The sequence below is a fragment of the Pygocentrus nattereri genome, chromosome 2 (assembly GCF_015220715.1).
Source record: "Pygocentrus nattereri isolate fPygNat1 chromosome 2, fPygNat1.pri, whole genome shotgun sequence".
In the NCBI taxonomy this organism is placed as follows: domain Eukaryota; kingdom Metazoa; phylum Chordata; class Actinopteri; order Characiformes; family Serrasalmidae; genus Pygocentrus; species Pygocentrus nattereri.
The window spans coordinates 15,339,225-15,362,757 of record NC_051212.1 but is presented as its reverse complement, the minus strand read 5'-3'; the positions used below and the strand labels follow the sequence as shown (position 1 = coordinate 15,362,757).

The following is a 23,533-nucleotide window of genomic DNA, read 5'->3' as shown; positions in this document are numbered from 1 at the left end:
ATCAAAAATACGTTCCACTCCTGTTCCCAAAAGCTACAGGGCAGGAGACTCTTCTGAAATGGTGTTTGGAAGATTTCTTCTACCCTAATATGTACTCTGTCCCAGAAAGTGCCAATTCTTTTACACTGCCAGAAAGCATGAAAAAATGTTCCTCTTTCAGTTTTACATTTAAAACACAAATTAGATCTATCTGGAAACATCTTCTGTAAGCAAACAGGTGTGAAATATATCCCATTCATGAATTTAACATTAAGCTCATGAAAACCAGATGAGGAACATTTGGGAAACAAGTCTTTACAAACATACATTTAATACATAGTATTAAAACATGAGAAAACAGGAAAACAGTGGCTATTATCCCCCCACAGGCACCAGCACCCTGCAGAGCACAGACAGGCACACGACTATTCAAACCAGCCTGGTTTTAAAGCCAACATCCCCTTAAACTGGACCAGCTCGACCTGGACAATGACGGTGTTAGTCCACTTAAGACTGAGCTCCTCAGCTCCTGCTAGACCCCTACTAGACCCCTGAATCCTGCTAGACCCCTGCTAGAAACCTGAATCCTGCTAGACCCCTGAATCCTGCTAGACCCCTGCTAAACCCTTGAATCCTGCTAGACCCCTGAATCCTGCTAGACCCCTGCTAGACCCCTGAATCCTGCTAGACCCCTGCTAGACCCCCGAATCCTGCTAGACCCCTGAATCCTGCTAGACCCCTGCTAGACACCTGAATCCTGCTAGACCCCTGCTAGACCCCTGAATCCTGCTAGACCCCTGAATCCTGCTACACCCCTGCTTGACCCCTGAATCCTGCTAGACCCCTGAATCCTGCTAGACCCCTGCTAGACCCCTGAATCCTGCTAGCCCGCTGAATCCTGCTAGACCCCTGCTAGACCCCTGAATCCTGCTACACCCCTGCTTGGCCCCTGAATCCTGCTAGACCCCTGAATCCTGCTAGACCCCTGCTAGACCCCTGAATGCGGCTCCAGCTGTAAAACCCACGTCCGGGTGTTTAAGACTGGTTTAGGCGAGTCTGGGTGGAGGTGAGAGTTGCAGCTCCTACCTGCTCGTTAGGGGCTTCACGGGCGGAGCTTCACTGCTGAACCTCCCGACCTGCTCTATGATCACGGACGCCGCTTGGGCCGCTCTGGAAATCGTCCTCACGCACGTGATTTGCAGCGTCCACGACCCGCGTCACGACTTTCTTCCATCTTAACTCGGCAGCCCCGACGCGGACTGCTGACTACGACCGGCAGAAGACCGGACGAGACTAAACGATACTGTGGCGAACTATCGCGGGACTGAAACACACCTGGAGCACGAAGATGACTGCCTCCAGGGGCTGCTTTCAAATTAAAAGTCCCCATCTCACCCTTAACCCTGCTGGCTACAGCTAGTAACCTGCATATATGTACAGAAAGATGCAGAAAGCACAGTAACTTGTTTTCAGGCTGTTAAAAGTTATATATCCGAGTATTTCAATACTACATGATCAAAGCATAAACTTTCAACAACGAGAGGTTTTTACATTTTATATGTTCAAATGTTTGAGTAACACATTTTCTGTTATGTCCATAAAAATTCACTGACAAACCAGTATATTCAGTACTCCTACCTTCCGTTGTTACCTGCAGACAGGTACTTACACTCAGTGGCCATTTTATCAGAAACACTTACCATATAGGTAAACATTAAAGGAGCGTATAAATTGGACAGAGACTGATGGGCTACAGTCGGTCAGTGTAGACCTACAAAGTGAACCTTTATGTAGGTGTTACTGATAAAATGTCCAGTGAGTGGCCACTCAGTTTACACAGCAGGCGTAACTAATTACTGTAGTCTACTATGATCACTATTAACACAGTAGATGTGTTTGAAATATTTCTAAAGCTTTTCATTTTTACTGCAAGCAGAATATAAACCAGCTGTGATGGTGTTTCAGAGCCGTGTCTACAGTGGAGACTCTGTCACTCAGAGCTGTGGATCAGGCAGAGTAAACCAATCACAGCTGATACGTTTCAGCTTCTTTGTGCAGAAAGACAGACGTCAGCAGTTAATTTACAGAATAATTCTGCTGTAAACTGTAGAGAACTGCTGCACATTTACAGCAGAAACACTGCAGTGATCTACTGTCCTCCTTAAAGCAGTGGACTGCAGTAAAGAGTGATGCAGTAATTAGCTGTGATTTGCTGATTATATTGTGTGAGAGTCTGCCTGTCTCTGAACGTTGTGGTGATAGAGGACAGAGCTTCCCATCATTCCTTGCAGTTTTTGTGACTGTGATTTTTGTCTTAACATGTAATTCTTACTGTAAATATACGTCTGAATGCAGTTTACATGTTCTGGTATTCTAGTCATGGTGGTGTTTTGTGTTTCAGTAACTGGACCAGCCTGTAAAGTTATAATACAGTATGGACGCCATAAATAAACAGAAGTTATTGTTATTTCACACTAAACCGTTTTAACATGAAGAGTCAGTGCAGCTCCTGCTTTGAACTCCCGGCCACTATAAAGATGTAGAACTCTGCTCTGCTGAGCTGCTGTGTTATTCTAGTGTAAAACAAGCTTTAGTCTGAGAAATCATCAGAGCTCAGAGCTCAGAGCGGGGTGGGCTACTATGCTAGCTGACAACATGGATCAGAACAGATTTAGATGAGAACATGTTTGCAGAACAAATTAGTGAGTCATTATTTTATTATTTCTCTGTTCCACAGTTTCACTGAGTCACAATACAGGCTGATGCATTTTCATTCGTTTATCATGGTACTCTGTTGTATTTTTTGATGGAAATTACAGTTTGTGTCAAAATGAATTGAAAATATTAGGAATTTTAAGATGAGTTTATGTTTAATTTCGCTTCTGAAAATATTTGATGGGTTCTGAGACAAACACTGCCTCAGCATGAGGACCCTGACCTGAAAAGGTTTGGCTTTAAAAGAATGCAGTTACTGTGGAGATAAAATGGGATTGGTTAAAAAACAACACAGTAAAAAGTAAATAATACACATTGCTGTATATTATATTATATATTATTATTATTAATAAATGTAAAAAGTACATGATTAGATAAATAGATCGATAGATAGATAAATAGATAGATAGACAGACTACCAGACAGACAGACAGACAGACTATCAGACAGACAGACAGACAGACTGACTATCAGACAGACAGACAGACAGACAGACAGACAGACAGACAGAGAGACTATCAGACAGACTATCAGACAGACAGACAGAGAGGCAGACAGGGAGGCAGGCAGGCAGGTAGACAGACTATCAGACAGACAGACAGACAGACAGACAGACAGACAGACAGACAGACAGACTGACTATCAGACAGACTATCAGACAGACAGACAGACTATCAGACAGACAGACAGACAGGGAGGCAGGCAGGCCATTGTTCACAGGTAGTAAAAGTGTAAGTCTGGCCTGAGAACAGAAACACAAGAAAATCCTAAATTGGATAAACCTGTAGAAAATCAATGATTGTTTTTTTTTGTTTGTCTCCTTTTTAATTACAAGTCATAAAGAGCGTAATTATCTGATGCTGTATTCTGTCAAAGTAATTGCTCCTCCTTCTTCTTGGTGTAAAGAAACACACGACTCCTCCAGTCAGTTCACTTCAGTAAATTGTTCCAAACTGTTTCTTTGCATAATCTCTCCTGATATTTTTGTGGATAAACAATGCCACTGCTCAAAATGCACATTCATTAGGTCAGTATCAGGTCAGTATCAGGGCCCCCAGTCCTGCAGCTCAGTGGAGACCCTGTGCTCACATGCTAAATGCTTCTACACACACAAGCCAGCTTTACTAAAAGAGGCACTAATTACAGACAGTCTACTGACACTGTGGCCTGCGGGGGTCGCTAATGTAGTGGCTCATCTACTAACTATACTAATTGACATAACATACTGACATATGGTAAAGTAAATTTAGTTTGACCTGTGATGAAACAAAAACAGTACAAAGACAAAATATTAAATATTTCAATTTTGTCTTATTATGTTATTAACTTCATTGTTTTTTTGTAAATTTACCCTAATTCTGAAATCAATACCTGAAATACGCTCCAGAACTGTTGACTCTAAATGTCACTTAAATAGAACCTGTCTGGCAACGTGAAGCAGGCTAGAACGTCTCAGGAATGACATGATGCCCAATCTAAAGAGACTCAAATATGGATATGAAACACACTCACTGAAATGAACCAGTCTGGAGTGGGTTACAAAGTTGTTGCTAAGGCTCTGGGACTCCAGCAAATGTAAAACCTGGAGGCCTCAGTTGTCAGTTAAAGTCCATGAAACACACTGTGCAAAAATGGCATCCATGGGAGAGTTGCAAGATGCAAACCATTACTGACCAAAACAAACAAAAAAAAACACAAAGGCTTGTCCAGCATTTGCCAAAAACTATTTAGATGACCCCCAAGACATTTGGGATCACATTCTGTGGGCTGATTAGTCAAAGGTGGAACTTTTGGATAACATGAGTCCTGATACATCTGGCGTAAAGCTACCAGCACATTCCACCATTAGCGAATCACACCAATACCAGCACTCAAACATGGTGGTGGTAGTGTGTGTGACCTAAAGCTCTAGCGCAGTGGGGTTATGCAGCAGGACAATAATCTGAAGCACATCAGCAAATCCACCTCTGAATGGCTCAAAGAGACATAAACTTAAGGTTTTGGAGCGGCCGAGTCAAAGTGCTGACTTGAATCCCATTGAGATGCTGTGACAAGATGTTAAATGGGCAGTTGAACTTGTTAAATGGGCAGTTCATGTTCGAAAAATCACACAGTGCAGCCGAATTAAAGCCGGTCTGCTGTTTTAAGAGTGGGTCAAAATTTCTCCACTTCAATGTAAAAGACGCATCACAAGTCATCACAAACGTTTGATTGTAGTCGTTACTGCCAAAGTTGGCACAGCCAGATATTAGGTTTTGGGGGCAATTACTTTTTCACAATAGTTTGGTTGATAGGTCGGTCACATGGTTTTGGTATTGAATAAATCTTTATCTTCAATAAAGGAGGGATCATTTAAAAGCTGCATTTTGTGTTTACTTGTGTTGTCTTTGTTTTAGAATGTAAAAATAGTAGTAGAAGAAATCACGTGAGGGGCAAATACTTTTTCACAGCACTGTAGAAATCATCTTTATCTGAATTATTTGTTCTGAGGATTTCTTTCTCTCCACAGAGAGACCAAAACCTGCGGTGTCCATACAGCCTGATGATCAGGTGTTCAGTGGAGAGACTGTCACTCTCACATGTGACATACAGGGAGGAGGAGTCTCTAACTGGCAGTACAGCTGGTTTAAAGATGGTTCATCCACTGCTGTCAGTTATAAACAGCAGTACAGTATCAGCTCTGTTACAGCGTCTGACGGAGGAACATACACCTGTAGAGGAACAGAGAGAGGAACATCACGCTACTCACACACCAGTGATGCTGTTACACTGACTGTATCAGGTGAGTGTGAAAAAGTTTTCAGCTCACTTAATACTTAACTAATGAATCAGAGCTGAATAAAACGTCTTCATTACATTGAATGATTATTAATACTTAACTAATGAATCAGAGCTTAATAAAACGTCTTCATTACATTGAATGATTATTAATACTTAACTAATGAATCAGAGCTTAATAAAACGTCTTCATTACATTGAATGATTATTAATACTTAACTAATGAATCAGAGCTCAATAAAACGTCTTCATTACATTGAATGATTATTAATACTTGACTAATGAATCAGAGCTTAATAAAACGTCTTCATTACATTGAATGATTATTAATACTTAACTAATGAATCAGAGCCTAATAAAACGTCTTCATTACATTGAATGATTACTAATACTTAACTAATGAATCAGAGCTTAATAAAACGTCTTCATTACATTGAATGATTATTAATACTTAACTAATGAATCAGAGCCTAATAAAACGTCTTCATTACATTGAATGATTACTAATACTTAACTAATGAATCAGAGCTTAATAAAACGTCTTCATTACATTGAATGATTATTAATACTTAACTAATGAATCAGAGCCTAATAAAACGTCTTCATTACATTGAATGATTACTAATACTTAACTAATGAATCAGAGCTTAATAAAACGTCTTCATTACATTGAATGATTATTAATACTTAACTAATGAATCAGAGCTTAATAAAACGTCTTCATTAGATTGAATGATTATTTAGAAGTTTAAAAACAATATTAAGCTTCTTTCAGAACTGGTCTATAACTTTGTACAGACTTCAGCTCACTGTAGTGAAAATACCACGTTCACTTCACCAGAGCAGCTACGGCAAATTTAGAAACACAAACTCTGCTCTAAGACAGGCTCACACTGAGTCTTTGATCCACTCAGATTATTATGAAGTTCAGAAAGTTTTTCTTTTGTAACTTCTACAGTTCTGAAATCAGGGTTCGCTGATTCCCCACTTCTTGCGTCCTTGCAGTGTTTTCTGTGCTCTCTTTTCTGTAAATCATTATGATTGAAATTTTAATCATTATAACAGCGTCATGTTCAGCCTCTGACTGTAAATTATGCTCTGAGACTCTGTTCTTTCTTCTGTTCTCTCAGCTCCTGTTTTTAGAATAAGGCTATTTTTACTGCAAAGGGTATTTTAGTGGTTTATAATCATTATTTAACATTTCATTATGTTCCTAAAGACTTGACTGTGTAACTGTTTTACAGCTGACCATCCTCAGCAAACCTCGTATCTCCATTTCTGTTGACTTTCATTTTTTAAGATAATTTGAAAAAACGTTTTGGCCTTTATATTGTCTGTAAATTTAATGAAAGATGGGCCAAAATAAACGGCCTAAAATGACTTGGAAAGAAGTCTGGTTCCATTAACTTACATTGAAAGTAATGTATGTTTGTTCCTTCTCCTCTAAAGTTTCCATTTTGGAGATACAATGTTTTGTTCCGACAGCAGTGATATGCACATGTTCCTATTCAGATAATATTTCAGAGTGTTTGTTTAACCTTAGTGAAGCAGAGCTGCAGCCTGGGAAAGCCATTGCTCAACAGATGGCGGAGAGGGGCTGGCCCACCGAGTTAGGATACATTTTTTTGCCAGAAATGAAAGCATTAGAAGTAAAAATTTGCTATCAGTGTAAAAAATACGTTCCACTCCTGTTCCCAAAAGCTACAGGGCAGGAGACTCTTCTGAAATGGTGTTTGGAAGATTTCTTCTACCCTAATATGTACTCTGTCCCAGAAAGTGCCAATTCTTTTACACTGCCAGAAAGCATGAAAAAATGTTCCTCTTTCAGTTTTACATTTAAAACACAAATTAGATCTATCTGGAAACATCTTCTGTAAGCAAACAGGTGTAAAATATATCTTATTCATGAATTTAACATTAAGCTCATGAACACCAGATGAGGAACATTTGGTAAACAAGTCTTTACAAACACTGCACCAGTCCTCTTCTGTGATTGGTTGGCCCAAGTCCCTCTCCCAGGCTCCTCTCAGACTGTCTGATGATGGTTTAACATGTTTTAGCAAAATGCCATAAATTGGTGAAATCACCCCTCTAGCCTGGCTTTTCTTAACTAGCAACTCTTCAAGGTCGGGTTAATTCCTTTCTGAATCTCCCATCCTTAATAGTTGAGATGATCAGGTGACGAACCTGGAGATATTTTAAAAGTCTGACCTAGGTAACTCGTACTCTTCTTGAAGTTGTATAAACGATTTGAGCAAACTTCCAGAAAAATGGTGGGAAATGTTTTTAATCCCTCTGTCAAACCAAACTGAGAGTCCAGAGCTATTCAGCTGAAAAGAGAAATCTGGGTTATGGGCCAGGGGGGACAATAATGAAAGACAATGAGGGATATTAAGATATTTCTAAGCATCTTAGCAGACCATGGAAACACATTCCATGAAGCTCTCTACTCTGTTCTTGAGCTAAGCTAAAGGCCACATGAAGTTTGGAGGACTGTAGCAATTAACTCTGCAGAAAGTTGCCCACCTCTGCGCACTATGCACCTCAGCATCTGCTGACCCCACGCTGTCATTTTACATGGCCCACCACTTCGTGGCTGAGCTGCTATTGTTTCTAATCGCTTCCACTTTGTTATAATACCACTGACAGTTGACTGTGGAATATTTAGTAGTGAGGAAACTTCACAACTGGACTTGTAGCACAGGTGGCGTCAGATCACGGTACCACGCTGGAATTCACTGAGCTCCGGAGAGCGACATATTCTTTCACTAATGCTTGTAGAAGCAGTCTGCAGGCCTAGGTGCATGGTTTTATACACCTGTGGCCATGGAAGTGTTTGGAACACCTGAATTCAATGATTTGGATGGGAGAGTGAATACTTTTGGCAATACAGTGTATGTCAGCTGTGTAACTTTAGCCACATTATTTACAAATACTATACAGATACTGTTAAGTTTTACTTTAAAATGACCTAATATCTTAAATTTTGTTACATATCCGATAAAGAGCTACAGCTACCAGAAACAGTATAAACAAACATTGTAGCTAGCATGCTAACATTAGCTAAGTAAATCTTATCAGTCTCACATCACAACTAAAAAAAAAAAAAACACCTCGTGGTTTATTGACAACAGGTCAGTAACATGATCGGGTATTAAAAAAGCATCTCAGGGAGGCCGAGTCTTTCAGAAGGAAAGATGAGGAGGGGTACACCACTCTGTGAAAGACTGCACAATCAAATTGTGGAACAATTCAAGAATAACATTTTTCAAAATAAAATAGCATAGAACTTCTGTTTTTCATCATCTATGGTACAGAATATCATTAAACATCTCAGAGAATATGCAGAAATCTCTGTATGCAAGGGACAAGGCCAAAATACAGTATTTGCTGGCCGTGAACTTCGGGCCATCAGGTGGCACTGCATTTAAAACAGACATGATTCTGTAGTAGAAATCACTGCATGGGCTTCGAAAAACTTCTGCCGTTTACTGTCTGTGAACACAGTTCATCACTGCATCCGCAAATGCAAGTTAAACGCAAAGAAGAAACTGTACATGAACAGGATCCAGAAATGCTGCCACCTTCTCTGGGCTTGAGCTCATTTAGAATGGACTGAGAGGAAGTGGGAAAGTGGTCAGACAAATCTACATTTAAGATTCTGTTTGGAAATCATGGACACTGTGTCCTCTGGACGATAGACCACTCAGCTTGTTATCAATGCACAGTTCAAAAGCCAGTATTCCTAATGGTATAGGGGTGCATTAGCACACATGACATGGGTGACGTGCACATCTATGAAGGCACCGTTAATGCTGAACAATACATACATGTTTTGGCATATTTCTGTTGTTTTCAGAGAAGCCTTGTTTATTTCAGCAAGACAATGTCAAACCACAATCTGCACATATTACAACAGCATTGCTCAGTAATAAGAGTCCAGGTGCTAAACTGACCTGCCTGCTGTCCAGAACAGTCACTAAAACATTTGGCACATTATAAAATGAAATATACAACACAGGAGACCCTGAATTGATGAGCAGCTGAAATCCTATACCAAACAAGAATGGGAAAACATTTCACTTTAAAAACTACAGCAAGTGGTCTCCTTGGTTCCCAAACGCTTACAGAGCATTGTCAAAAGAGGAGATGAAACCGAGTGGTAAACATGCCCCCGTCCCTTTTTTAGAACATGTTGGCATCAAATTCAGTAATGCTATGAATTAATGTTGTCATGTATCCTTATTGTAAAGTGTTATTGATAAACCTTCATTTAATCCAAGCTAAAGTTTAACCTTTGTTGGTGCAGCCCATTCAGAAACAATCACAGCAGATTTAAAGACTCATTAATAAAATACAGTGTATAAGACGATTGAACTACTGCTTGTGTTGTAAAATGAAAAGCGGCTCTGATTCATCATTTCATACCAACAGGAAAACCCACACCGACTGTGAGGGTGGATCCTCAGCGCTCTGTCTACACTGGAGACACAGTTACTCTGACCTGTGAGGTGAAGTCTACTGGATGGGAGTTTCTCTGGTACAAAGCCTTTCAGCCATTACAGCCTCAGAGTCCTGTAGGTAAAGAGACCAACACAGTCAGAGTAACAGTGACTCATGCAGGAAGAACAGAGTTTAGATGTGCAGCACGCAGAGGAGCCTACACAACACAGACCAGTGCTCCAGCCGTGATCAAAGTTACAGGTTCGTCTGTTTTCTTGCAACAAATTTGACTTTAGAATAAACAGAGGAGGCATTTCTCATATCACTTATGATCAGTTATCCCATTATTCAGTCATTTTTCCAAACTCACATGCATCGTCGGATTATTTGAATATAATATTTGAAAATTGAATATTTTAGTCTCAAAAGTTTCTAAATTATTCGTCCTGTTTTTACAGCGAGACCAAAAGCTACAGTGACAATAAACCCAGCTGATCCTGTGTTCATCGGAGAGACAGTCACTCTCACGTGTGATATAGGAAGTGGACATCATTGGCAGTATGACTGGGTTAAGCATAGTAAACCTCTCAGTGAAGCTCAACAGAGGAATGAATACACCATTTCTAATGTTGCTGCGTCTCATAGAGGAGATTATACCTGTAAAGGAAGACAGTCAACACAGCCGCGTTACTCAGAGACCAGTGATGCTGTTACACTGACTGTATCAGGTGAGTAACGTCTCAGTCACAAAGTCTTTCTGCTGTTATTACTTTGAAACACTGAACTGCTTTTAATGCTCTGCTTCTAAATGTTACACCTGCAGTTTCAGATTCAGTAAATTGTTTGTGTATAACTGACAGCATCTTCCACACCAAACGCGTTTTTTCAGACAGCAAAAGTATTTTATTCACCCTCTATTTACTTTTGTGAACTCACTGTGGACAAAACCTCACTGACCAAACACGGTCACCTCTGCTTTTGGAATGACTGTAGTCGAGCTGAAGGAGCAGCTGAGGTCCAGCTAAAATAACTTTTTCACAAACGCTAAAAGCCTCAGAATCTCTGAAAACATACAGTCAGAAGAAACGGCTTCATCTTAGAATTTATAATCTAGATTTGATTTTAAATCGATTGGAAATGCACCGCTTAACTTTAAACAGATGAAGCTACAGACACGAAACACATATCAGACCAGTCAGCAGACGCAGCTCAAACCAAGTAGCGTGACGTCATCGAGCGGTGACTTCAGCATCAGTGCGTAATTTGGCTGGAATATCACCCAAAGTCTCGATATTATTGCTCTGCTCTTTGCCCTTCATATTCCAACAATGGGTTAAAACAGCGACATGATTCACAGATCATGCTGACCATCATGGCTCTGTGGAGATTTCAGCTAGTAATCCAGTCAGTAATCCAGTTCAGAAATCCATCGTCCAGTGAAATCCACCTTGAAAAACACAGATAAATAATGAAAAGATAATAAGGGTGTAACGTGGAGCGAGGAGCCGGACGCACGTGCTGAGATAAGCGGGATTTATTAAGGGCAAATCCAAAATCAGGGTGGAGACAGTCCAGGGTCAGAGAGCCAATACGGAGAGATCGTGGGGCCGACATGACCGACACCAGAATCAAACCAACTACACAGACAGAGATTGAAATAAAGCAAACATCAAACACAGACCAATACAAAGACCAGCGAAAACAAAGGGCAGACTCAGGGCTTAAATACACACCAGGAAGATGAGGGACAGGTGAAAACAATCAGGGGCAGAGTCACAAAAACAAGGGGCTAAACCAAAACATGAACACATGGACAGGACTGGGAGGAGCCGATCGTGACAAAGGGTGAAAATATTGTTTAAAGCTTAATAATATGTAAAAATCTGTTGTCATGATGTTCATAGGGTCTTCATGATGTTCATAGGGTCTTCATGATGGTCAGGAGCTAAATAGAAAGACTGAATGCTGAGTCACCGCCTCATAGAGGGCTCAGTTATATATTCAGCTTTACTAAAGCATCACTTCTTCATGGCTTCATGTTTGTGGCCCTCAAAGTAAAGTGGTGAAATTTTGCTTCTTTATCACTGTTAATGATTAAATAACCGACGAAAGCCAATCATTAAGATTTTATTAATCTTAAAAAATCTTAATCCATCTAATTGTCTTTACAGTCCTCTGTCAATGTTTCAAAAGAAATAAATACACACAACACTAATAGTAAAATGTTTTAGCTGCACATACAGCTCAGTAAACACAACAGCACAGTTGCAAATATGCAGCATAGAACACAGACATTCCTGATACAATAGAAATAAGCAGCGCCTTAAAATGTGCCTGATGTTCAGTTTATTAGAACAACATGTGAGACTTTAAAATGGTTTTACTTGATCCATTCAGGCCGGTTTCCTAGCAGCAAATAAACACTGAGCTAAAGCTTTAGAATGTGACAAAATCAAAATCAAACAAATAAAAATATAAAATGTATTTTCTCAGCTTTTTATTGTCTTAGCTTCACAGACACAGCACCAGATATTTAAACAGTTTTCTTCTAGTTTCACTGACTGACAGAGAAGGACAACCTGTCCTGAAGAAACAGAAACACATGATGATTCCACCTGATCAAATATGGGTCTTTGGTAGTTAAAACTTTTGAGAGGACTGTATACGAATATCATGAGATCATCATAAAGGCGTTTACACAATTAAAGAACATTTAACATTCAGTCGTCATGAAGAAACCAGGAGCCATAATTACTTTATCATTATCAGTTTATTAGTGTTTTATTTAACACTAAACAATTTGAAACAAACTTTAATTGGAAACTATCCAAACTAATCTGAATTACTCACAGCCTGCTAGCCTTGAGCTTACACAGTAGCCACAAGCTAACCCGCTAACAGTGAGCTAGCGCAGCAGCTGTGAGGAAACATGTTAGCCACACACAAAGACGCTAGAGTACACATAAGCTGCACTTACCAGGAGTGTGCTTTAGCACTTCTACTCAGTTCTGAAGTAAAGAATGGAGATTTTTTAGGGAAGGTACTGTTTGCCCTCACTGTGGATCTGCCTTTAACACCTCATTACAGTCTATGAATGTAGATTCATTCATGTGTTACACGTAAAGATACTTTTCTAAATAAAAACATTATTTAACGGTGTTCACTAATTATTTCATCAGTAACCAAACAGTGAAAAAGAAGGAAAGAAATAATTCACCACTTTACTTTGAAGGCTACAAACCTCAGGAACCCATAAAGAAGTAATGCTTTAGTAATGCTGTATATATAACTTCACACTCCTGTTCAGTGAGGAGCTAAAGTTTAACCTTTGTTGGTGCAGCCCATTCAGAAACAATGACAGCAGATTTAAAGACTCATTAATAAAATACAGTGTATAAGACGATTGAACTACTGCTTGTGTTGTAAAATGAAAAGCGGCTCTGATTCATCATTTCATACCAACAGGAAAACCCACACCGACTGTGAGGGTGGATCCTCAGAGCTCTGTCTACACTGGAGACACAGTTACTCTGACCTGTGAGGTGGAGTCTACTGGATGGGAGTTTCTCTGGTACAAAGACTCTCAGCCAATACAGCCTCAGAGTCCTGTAGATAAAGAGACCAACACAGTCAGAGTAACAGTGTCTGACAAAGGAAGAACAGAGTTTAAATGTGCAGCACGCAGGAAAAACTACTTCGACTACAGTTACCAGCGCTATGACGGCTACTACTACGACAACAGTAAGAAACGCTATGTCTACTACAACGTCTACAAAACACATCGCAGTGCTCCAGTCGTGATCACAGTTACAGGTTCGTCTGTTTTCTTGCCACAAATTTGACTTTAGAATAAATAGAGGAGGCATTTCCTGTAATTTCATGTTCACTTATCCCATTATTCAATAACTATTTTCAAAACTCACATCTTCTGATTTCATATTTAAGTTCCAAAAGTTTCTAAATTATTCGTCCTGTTTTTACAGCGAGACCAAAAGCTACAGTGACAATACACCCAGCTGATCCTGTGTTCACCGGAGAGACAGTCACTCTCACGTGTGATATAGGAAGTGGACATCATTGGCAGTATTACTGGTTTAAGGATAGTAAACCTCTCAGTGAAGCTCAACAGAGGAATGAATACACCATTTCTAACGTTGCTGCGTCTCATAGAGGAGTTTATACCTGTAAAGGAAGACAGTCAACACAGCCGCGTTACTCAGAGACCAGTGATGCTGTTACACTGACTGTATCAGGTGAGTAACGTCTCAGTCACAAAGTCTTTCTGCTGTTATTACTTTGAAACACTGAACTGCTTTTAATGCTCTGCTTCTAAATGTTACACATGCAGTTTATTCACAAGACAGTGAATTGTGTACACTGTGCACAATTATTAGGCAAGTCTTATTTTTGAGGATTATTTTTATTAATGACCAACTACAGCGCTCTCGGTTAATCCACAATTTTAATAAACCTGTTTAAGAAAAATAAAGTGAAGTCAGGTCAATTGGACATGCCCCTAGGTGTGAGTGACTGTCTGTGTCTGTCTGTCTGCCCTGCGATGGACTGGCGACCTGTCCAGGGTGTATCCTGCCTTCCGCCTGATGACTGCTGGGATAGGCTCCAGCATCCCCCCCGCGACCCTGATGGAGAAGCGGCTTAGAAAATGGATGGATGGAAAGTGAGGTTTTGGGTTTCTTAGGAGAATATCTATACGTGCACATTTACTGGGCAACTATAATGGTGCAGAATTATTACGCAGCTAAATGAAAAACACACATTTTCCCATCTCACCTTTTTATTTTCATCTGTTCAAGTGAGAATTATAAACAAACAACTCTAAGCTTTCCAATGAACATTTCTAAGAAATAAAAAAAATAAATTAGTGACCCATATAGCCCCCCTTCTTTTCAATAACAGTGATAAGCCTTCCATTCATGGAGTCTGTCAGTTTCTTGATCTGTTGACGATCAAATTTTTGTGCAGCAGCAACCACAGCCTCCCAGACCCTGTTCAGAGAGGTGTCCTGTTTTCCTTCACTGTAAATCTCCCGTTTAGGAATTGCCCACAAGTTCTCAGTTGGGTTCAGGTCAGGTGAGGAAGGAGGCCACATCATAAGTTTTTCATCTTTAACGCCTTTACTGGCGAGCCATGCAGAGGAGTACTTGGATGCATGTGATGGAGCATGTCCTGCATAAAAATCATTGTCCTTTTGAAAGATGCTTATTCTTTCTGGACCACTGCTTAAAGAAAGTGTCTTCTAAAAACTGGCAGTAGGCTTGGGAGTTGATTTTGAGCCCATCTTCAACCCGAAAAGGTCCAACCAGCTCATCTTTAATAATACCAGCCCATACCAGTACCCCACCCTCCACCTTGCTGGGGTCTGACTCGAAGTGGAGCTCTGTCCCGTTACTGATCCAGCCACGGGCCCATCCATCTGGTCCGTCAAGAGTCACTCTCATTTCATCAGTCCATAAAACCTTTGAAAAATCTGTCTTCAGATTCTTCTTGGACCAGTCTAGACACTTCAGCTTGTGTGTCTTGTTCAGTGGTGGTCGGGTTTCAGCCTTCCTTACCTTGGCCACGTCTCTGAGCGCTGAACATCTTGTACTTCTTGATACTCCAGCTAGGTTGCAGTTCAGGAATATGACAGAACTGGAAGATAATGGGTTCCTGGTAGCTTCACGCTTGATTCTTCTCAAATCCTTGGCAGTTAATTTGCGTCTTTTTTTTCTCAACACGTTTCTTGCGACCCTGTTGACTATTTGCAACAAAACGTTTGATGGTTCTGTGATCTCGCCCAAATATCTTAGCCATTTCAAGAGTTCTGCATCCCTCTGAGAGACTTTTGGTAATTTTTAACTTTTCAGAGTCAGTTCAATCTCTTATTTGGCCCATTTTGCCTGAAGAAAAAAGCTGCCTAATAATTATGCACACCTTGATATAGGGTGTTGACCTCCTTAGGCCACACCCTCCCTCATTACACAGATACACATCACCTGCTACGCTTAAATCCATTAAGCATTCAAGTTTATCCAGCTTGTAGTTAGAAAATATGCCTAAAAATGATACATTTTCAAAATACTTACTTGTCTAATAATTGTGCACACAGTGTATAACTGACAGCATCTTTCACACCAAACGCGTTTCTTTGGACATCAAAAGTGTTTCATTCACATTTCATTAGAATTTATAATCTAGATTTTATTTTAAATTGATTGGAAATGCACCGCTTAACTTTAAACAGATGAAGCTACAGACATGAAACACATATCAGACCATTAGCAGACCCAGCTCAAACCAACTAGCGTGACATCATTGAGCGGTGACGTCAGCATCAGTTTGTAATTTGAATGATAATAATGAATATAGACTCTTTGTGTGTTGTTGTGGCACAGAGTTGAAGAAAGCAGCTCATGTTAGCTACAGATGTACTCATACAAATGACTGATTTTATATAGACTATTTATCAGCGTATTTATTAAACAGGACAAGATGAACGCAGCGTGTGTTTTTGTTTTTATTTATTATTTTTTCAGGAGTAGGACTAGCCATTTACTGAGGTGAATCCCACTGGCATGTGGATAAAGATGCTGAGGACCTGCTCTGAGAAACAGCTCAACTTTAATAGATGCCGACAGCCGTTACATTATCATTAATGGAACCACAGTCAAGGACAGTCTAACCTTCGCTAATATTTATGGTCCTAATACAGACTCTCCAGCTTTCTTCCATTTACTTTTCACAGAGATATCTAAATTTCCTAATTCCTCCCTTGTTCTTGGTGGGGATTTTAATATAGTCTTAAATGCATGTGTGAATTTCTCATCAGCACAAACTGGTACAATCAGTCACTCAAACAATACATGTTAGATTTTGGACTGGTGGATATTTGAAGATCACAGAACCCTAACAGTAAAGAATTTACATATTACTCCCCACACCATAAATCATCCTAACTAATAATTCCATTTCACACAGAATAATTGACTCTGACATTAGCAGTATCATCTCAGATCATGCTCCTATTAACATTTCTTTTCTTGTAGAACATAAAGCTCTACCCCCTCCATGAAGGTGCTTTAACACCTCTCTACTTACAGATGAAGAATTTGAAAGATATTTTGAAACAGGAATGGAGAGTTTTATTCAAATTAATGAGGACCGTTTTTTAAGGAGTGTCTCTCTTCCTAAACTAATGAAAAAACAGGCAGAATCATTAGACAAACCCCTTTAAAGCTCTCTATCAAATGCCAAATCAGAAATCACATGGACCAGATGGATTCCCAGCTGAATTTTATAAACGTTTTCGGTCACTTATCTTATATATGATCAGTATTTTATTGAACATTTTATAATTAACACAATTTACAAAGCCTCAGAATAAACAGTAGTAAATATCACAAAGTCAGGAGCAGGGAAAAGAAAGTTACAGTATGTTATTATTATTATAATTATAAAATCAAAGATGTACAACATTGTTTATTTTCAAAACAAAAAGAAAAAATAGTAATAATAATAATAATAAATAATAAAACAAACCAACAAATAAATAAAAATAAATAAAAGGAGGGTATATATGTAGTGCTACTACTTTAACAGATGTGATTGGATCATTTGGACAGGTGTGCGCTATGAGGTGGGGTTTGCTGAGTCTGAACCAATATGACCGAGGAATTTCTGCCACTTCTTAAAATACTGATTAGGTGTCCCTATCAACCTGAAAGAGAGTCTTTCATAGGAGGCCACTATTTAATAACTCGTACCATTCACTTAAGGTGGGAGCCTGAGACGACTTCCAGTGTCTCAATAGTAGCCTCCTGCCTACCATAAGAGCTGTCTGGATCCAATCACAGTAATAAACAGTCATGGAAATCAAAGGGCCTGGACCCCCCAAAACATATAGGCTGGGTAGACAGGGATACTGTACCCCGATTATCATTTCGATGGTTCTGTGTAGCTGCAGCCAAAAGTCCTGAATTACCGAACAATCCCACAGACAGTGAATTAGTGTACCTTCCAAAGAACACCTCCAGCAAATAGGGCAGTCTTTCAAGTTTGCTCTGAATAACTTACTGGGTGTCCAATAAAAGCGATTAATAATTTGAAACTGTACAAGCCTAGTTCTAAGTTCTCTGGACATTTTCTTTGATTTCCTTAGAATATTTAACCAATCATTATCAGTGAATGTAACATTTAAATCTTTTTCCCATGCTGGTTTTAGCGAAGAGGGTTTGATGGACTTCTGTAGCAGAATATAGTAATACCTAGATGCTTCATGACCAAGGCCGAGCAAATTAAAGAAATGTTTTTGATCCTTTGCCTGTGGGGGTTGTGTACCAGCCCCAAACACGTGTAAGCAAAGACTGCAAATTTGGAGATACCGCCAACTCTGGTTAAGGGGAAGTCCATATTCATGCTGGAGACGCTCAAAGGATTTAAGAGAATCCCCTACATGTAGGTCCTCCACCATATGAATGCCCTGCAGTACCCAAACCTTCCACAGAAACGGAGACTTGCCAATACATAATTTAGGATTTGACCATATGCTGGAAAGGTTGTTCAAAAATGGACTGAATCCAACCAGCTTTGAGACTTTGCACCATACCCACTGAAGATGTGAAATGACTGGGTGATCTGACTTCACAACAGAAGGACAACTAATAACAGGAAGGGGGTGGCATACATGGCTCTCTATATCGAACCAAGGTGGAGCTCTTTCAGGGGGAAGTGACCATCGCACCAAGTGTCTCAAGCAAAAAGCATAGTGGTAGAGCAGGAGATTAGGTATGCCCAGCCCTCCCTGATCCACTGGTTTTTGTAATTTACTCAGGCGTATACGAGGCCGTTTACCATTCCAAAGAAAAACATTGCAAAGCTTCTCAAAATGATGAAAATATTTCAAAGGAATGGAGATTGGTAGAGCCTGAATAATGTAGTTAAATTTTGGGGCAACATTCATTTTAAGGACATTGGCCTTTCCCCACAATGAGAGATAGAGTGGGGACCACCTGTCTATTTCCGCTTTAAAATGATCCAGAAGAGGTTCTACGTTAACCCTACTCAGATCAGACAAATTTGGGGGGAACAAGACACCGAGATATGTTATTCCTTTCTGAGGCCATAGAAATCGTGAAGAGAATGCTAGAATGCTGTTTTAGGGCAATAAGATGTCAGGGGGAGGGCTTCACATTTAGACCAATTTATTTTATACCCTGATAGTTTGGAAAATGAATCAATAGTTGTTAAGAGAGAATTCACCGATCTTATGGGATTAGAAATAAATGTTAAGATGTCATCTGCGTACAGCATTATTTTATGGGTCTTTTGGCCTATCTGAACACCAGGGAAGTCTGGATTCAGTCTTACAGCTACCGCAAGAGGCTCTAATGCCAAAGAAAACACAAGGGGGGATAAAGGCGATCCTTGGCGCACTCCTCTTTGTAGCCTAAAATATGGTGAAATAAGCCCGTTTGTAACAACAGCGGCTTTGGGCCCTGTGTACAAGATATGAATCCACTTTATGAAGACATCTCCAAATCCAAAAGCTTTCAGGGTCAGCAAAAGATAGCGCCACTCTACCCGGTCAAATGCCTTCTTGGCGTCTAATGACAGAGCAGCTATAGGTTCCTGGTCATTCTGAACATGCCACATGATGTCAATGAACCTTCTGATATTATCTGTAGAGTTGCGCTGATGGATAAAGCCAACCTGGTCAGGATGTACCAGTGTCTCCACTACTTTATCTAATCTCTTTGCTAAGACCTTATCTAGAATTTTTGCATCACAGTTAATAAGAGAAATTGGTCGATAGCTCTGACAGTTATGGGGGTCTTTACCCTTCTTGAGGATGAGAGAGATCAATGCTTCAGACAGAGTTGGCGGAAGAGAACCATTTGCAAAAGATTCTTCATACATATTCAGTAAGTACGGGGTTAATTCCTTACAATACATTTTGTAAAATTCTACTGTAAACCCGTCTGGGCCAGGTGATTTGCCGGTGGTTAAAAGTGTGATCGCATCTACAATTTCCTCCTCAAATACGGGTTTGTCAAGCTCCTCTTTCTGGTCTGTTGAGAATACTGGTAAACTAAGTTTGTCAAGAAAGGATTCAATCTCACCGTCATCCACCGCCAACTCTGTACTGTAAAGGTTTTTATAGAAATTATAAAATGATTCATTAATCTCTTTTGTAGAGGTTTTTAATTCCCCACCTAGATCTCTTATACTGGAAATTGTGCTTAAAGATTCCTGTTTTTTTATGTAGCTGGCAAGTAGTCTGCCAGCCTTATCTCCTTCCTCAAAATACCTCTGCCTGGCTCTGAAAAGAGAGAATTCCACTTTTTGTGAGAGAAGAGTATTAAACTCATATTTTAGTTGTGCCAGTTTGAGTAGGGACTCATTGGACAAGTGTATTTTGAATTTATCTTCTGCGACACTGATTCTCTGCTCTAATTCCAACTGTCTTGCAGTTCTATTCTTTTTTTTGTAAGCACAGTGTTGGATTATGTGTCCCCTCAAAAAGGCCTTAGTGCTTCCCAAGCCACAGCCGCAGTTGATGCCGTAGGCAGGTTAGTTTCTGAATACATCTTAATCTCAGCATTAAGTGCTGTTCTAAATGCTTCATCCATCAGCAGACTTCAGTTTAGCCTCCACCGATGAGATTTTATTGTTTGGGTGAATGGTTGCATATAAAGTGTCACGCAGGCATGACCTGAGATTATTATATTCCCAATTTTACAAGATAAAATTGCGGGCATTAATGTTTTGGATATGAGGAAGAAATCAATTCTTGAAAAGGTTTGAAGTGGGGAGGAAAAAAATGTGTAGTCCCTTAATGTAGGACTCAAAGTGCGCCATATATCCACCAAACCTAAAGATTCGCATAGATTTTCAAGAACCTGCTTTGATCTCCGGGGTTGGGAAGTGGATGGTCTACTCCGATCGAGCACTACGTCCAAGACCTGATTGAAATCCCCCCCTAGAATGACTGGGTGATTACCCATTCTATTCATACTGCACTCTAGGTCTCCAAAAAAAATGGCTCATCCAAATTAGGTGCTTAGATATTTGCTAATATTAATGTTTATCCCTGGATTTCTGCCTGAACAATTAAAATTCTACCCTTTCTATCTTTAAATTCTTTTTTACATTGAAATTGTAAATGTTTATTGATGAGAATTGCCACCTCCCCGGCTCTTGGTTGAACCTTCCCAAGAAAGAACATTGCCCACCCAGTCTCTACAAAGCCTCTTACACTCCTTGTCTGTGAGATGTGTTTCTTGCAAAAAGACCACATCATAATTTCTTGATTTCAAGAAAGACATTACTTTTCATCTTGTAATATTGTGATTTAACCCTTTCACGTTCCATGTGGTTCTGCTCAAACTCTGTGTATTTCCTAATTTAGCTGACATTAAATTTGACATTACAGCAGTATGGTGACCACCTGTCCATCATCTTCCAAATTTAGCTCAGTATGTAAAATGACCAAATCCCCAAGATCGTATTTATCCTTTGAATGAATAGATACACTGGCACTAATAAAAGGAGTAGCAATGACTGGGGTAAAAACAGAAAAACAACCAACCAAACTGAAAAAACAAAACAAGATGATGTAAATAAAACAAATGGGCTTCCACTCTCCTGGCGCCCCGAAAACACACCAACTAGGTCCGTGATCTGCAAGCCTGTGGCAGCGAGAAGGGCAGTGTCACCATCACAACAGCGAACTTTAAACAGTCTCTGTAACTCGACTAAACGGCTCCCTAAACGACGTGACAGGACGTGGGGCTCATTGTAACCTGAGAGCATCGACAAGGACATTATTAATGTAAGCGAGCAAAGGAGCTTAGTGATTAATATTGTCCAGACAACCAACAGAGCGGGATCCATAACAACCGTTCAATCAGTAACTCACTTCTGCACATGCGCAAGTATCTAGAAAAGCGGTTTACATTTACAAGAGACCAAAATTCACGTAAACTATGTATAAACAATGAAGTGGGTGGTTAAGAGCGGCGCTCTTAAGCAGTAACGCACATAAAACCTGTCCGTAACAATATTTACATTACCTTCAAGTTCTCTGTTGCTAAGCCATGTTTAACGGCCAATCTGGCCTACATCAAGTCCAGGACCCCCGCGGTACAATGCGCCATCAGGTGGGGGCTCGGCCACCGGCTGTAGGGCTGAAATGAAGCTCAGCGCGGTGCGAGCACTCTCAAAACGCCGCTCTCCTCCGCCCCCCGTAGCGATACAGAGAACCGCCGGGTATTTCAGTTTGAAAGCTTTCCTGCGGCCTCTTGCATTCTCAACACTTTGCCGCAAAGACACCGTTTCCTTTGAATAGTCCTGGAAGATCCGGATGAGGTTGCCATTCCAGCGGATTTCACCCTTTTCCCTCGCCGCGTTGGTTACTGACTCCTTGTCCTCCCAGTTAAGGAACCGGGTGATGGGAATTCTCTCCGGCCTGTTGCTCCCCATACGAGCGACTGCCAAGCGGTGACATCGCTCCACCACGAGCCCAGACGGGAACTCCAAGCCGAGCATCTCAGGAATCACATCCCACAGGAATTTTGCTGGGCCTCTCCCTTCGCAATGCTCTGGAAAACCCTGAAATCGCAGAGTGTTGCGGCGGGATCTTTCCTGCAGGTCCACTATATTGAGAAGCTCGTGTATGCTAGCAATCTCTTCTCGGTCGCCCGCGCCATCTTTAGCGTTATCACGTTGCCTGGTTTTAGGTGGACTGACGCGTTTAGATGCCATTTTATCCAGCAACTGTAGGTCGAATAGCTGCTTGACTCACTCAGAGAGGAGATAAATGTAATCTGAGAGCCGTAATGTCGAAATTCAGAGCAAAAGTTGCAATGGTGCACGGAGGTCTCCCCCTAAGCGGCCATTTCTCAGATTGCGTCACGTGACTCCCTCCTCACCTCCAATTTCTGAGATTTATCAGAAAGCAGTTACACCCCAACACATCAATACAGCCCTCATTACACTGATTCTAAAACCACATAAACATGCTACTGACTGCTCTAATTATCAGCCAATTTCATTAATTCTGACATAAAACATAATCAGTAAAGCGCGATCCATTAGACTGGAGTCTGTTCTCTCCTCACTAATAAGTACGGATAAGACTGGATTTATCAAGGGGAGACAAACCTCAGAAAACCTCATTTGGACCTTTTTATAAACCGATGTTTTAAAACAGAACACTGAAATAAAAAGCCTGCAGGCGAGGCGGGGAGTGTGGAGTCAGGACAACTTAGAAAATATCATTTCAGTGGATTATGGTTCAGTTATGTTCCCTGACTAAGCTACTGAGATGTACCCCTGAGGGTCCCACCACAGTGAGAAAAAGGGTCCTGCCCCAGTGACAGTGTCGTACCGCTCTGAGAGAGTATAGGACTATTTATTTCTGCCTGCATCTCTAGTGTGACCACTTGTCTAGTGTGCATCGCTAAAACGCAGCATGTGTGGTTCTGAAGAGCGACAGTACATGAGGAGTTGAAGACGAGTCGATGAAACAGGTCAACAAGCCTCAGAGGTGCATTAGCAAATCAATTAGCATGCTATGCTATCTTTCGCCAGCAGGGGAGCCGCGTTTTTTCCTCTTTCT

General features: G+C 40.5%; 2 protein-coding genes across 5 annotated transcripts in view; one reads left to right on the top strand and one right to left on the bottom strand.

Annotated features, from left to right (window-relative positions):
* The window catches only part of LOC108416654 (carcinoembryonic antigen-related cell adhesion molecule 5-like), a 79,966-nt gene that overhangs the window by 49,974 nt on the left and 6,459 nt on the right, over positions 1–23,533 (top strand). For all 3 annotated transcript variants that reach the window (XM_037547420.1, XM_037547424.1, XM_037547427.1), the window contains 3 exons: positions 5,204–5,476; positions 13,381–13,728; positions 13,899–14,168. In XM_037547420.1, the coding sequence (XP_037403317.1) occupies positions 5,204–5,476; positions 13,381–13,728; positions 13,899–14,168 (891 nt within the window). The remainder of the gene's footprint in view (positions 1–5,203; positions 5,477–13,380; positions 13,729–13,898; positions 14,169–23,533) is intronic.
* LOC119266020 lies at positions 9,811–23,140 on the bottom strand. Of its 2 annotated transcripts, none has more exons than XM_037547492.1 (2): positions 21,987–23,140; positions 9,811–10,047 (listed from the first exon to the last, which is right to left on the bottom strand). In XM_037547492.1, exon 1 carries the CDS (start codon positions 22,675–22,677, stop codon positions 22,015–22,017), a length of 663 nt encoding a protein of 220 aa, XP_037403389.1. In that variant the 5' UTR covers positions 22,678–23,140; the 3' UTR covers positions 9,811–10,047; positions 21,987–22,014. The 2 variants fall into 2 exon arrangements, with proteins under 2 accessions (XP_037403389.1, XP_037403381.1); XM_037547484.1 differs by lacking the exon at positions 9,811–10,047 and adding an exon at positions 13,436–13,521 and having other exon boundaries at positions 21,987–23,118.

Excerpts from the sequence above, each read along its gene's own strand:
- LOC119266020 (XM_037547492.1), bottom strand. The coding sequence starts at position 22,677 with ATGGCATCTAAACGCGTCAGTCCACCTAAAACCAGGCAACGTGATAAC.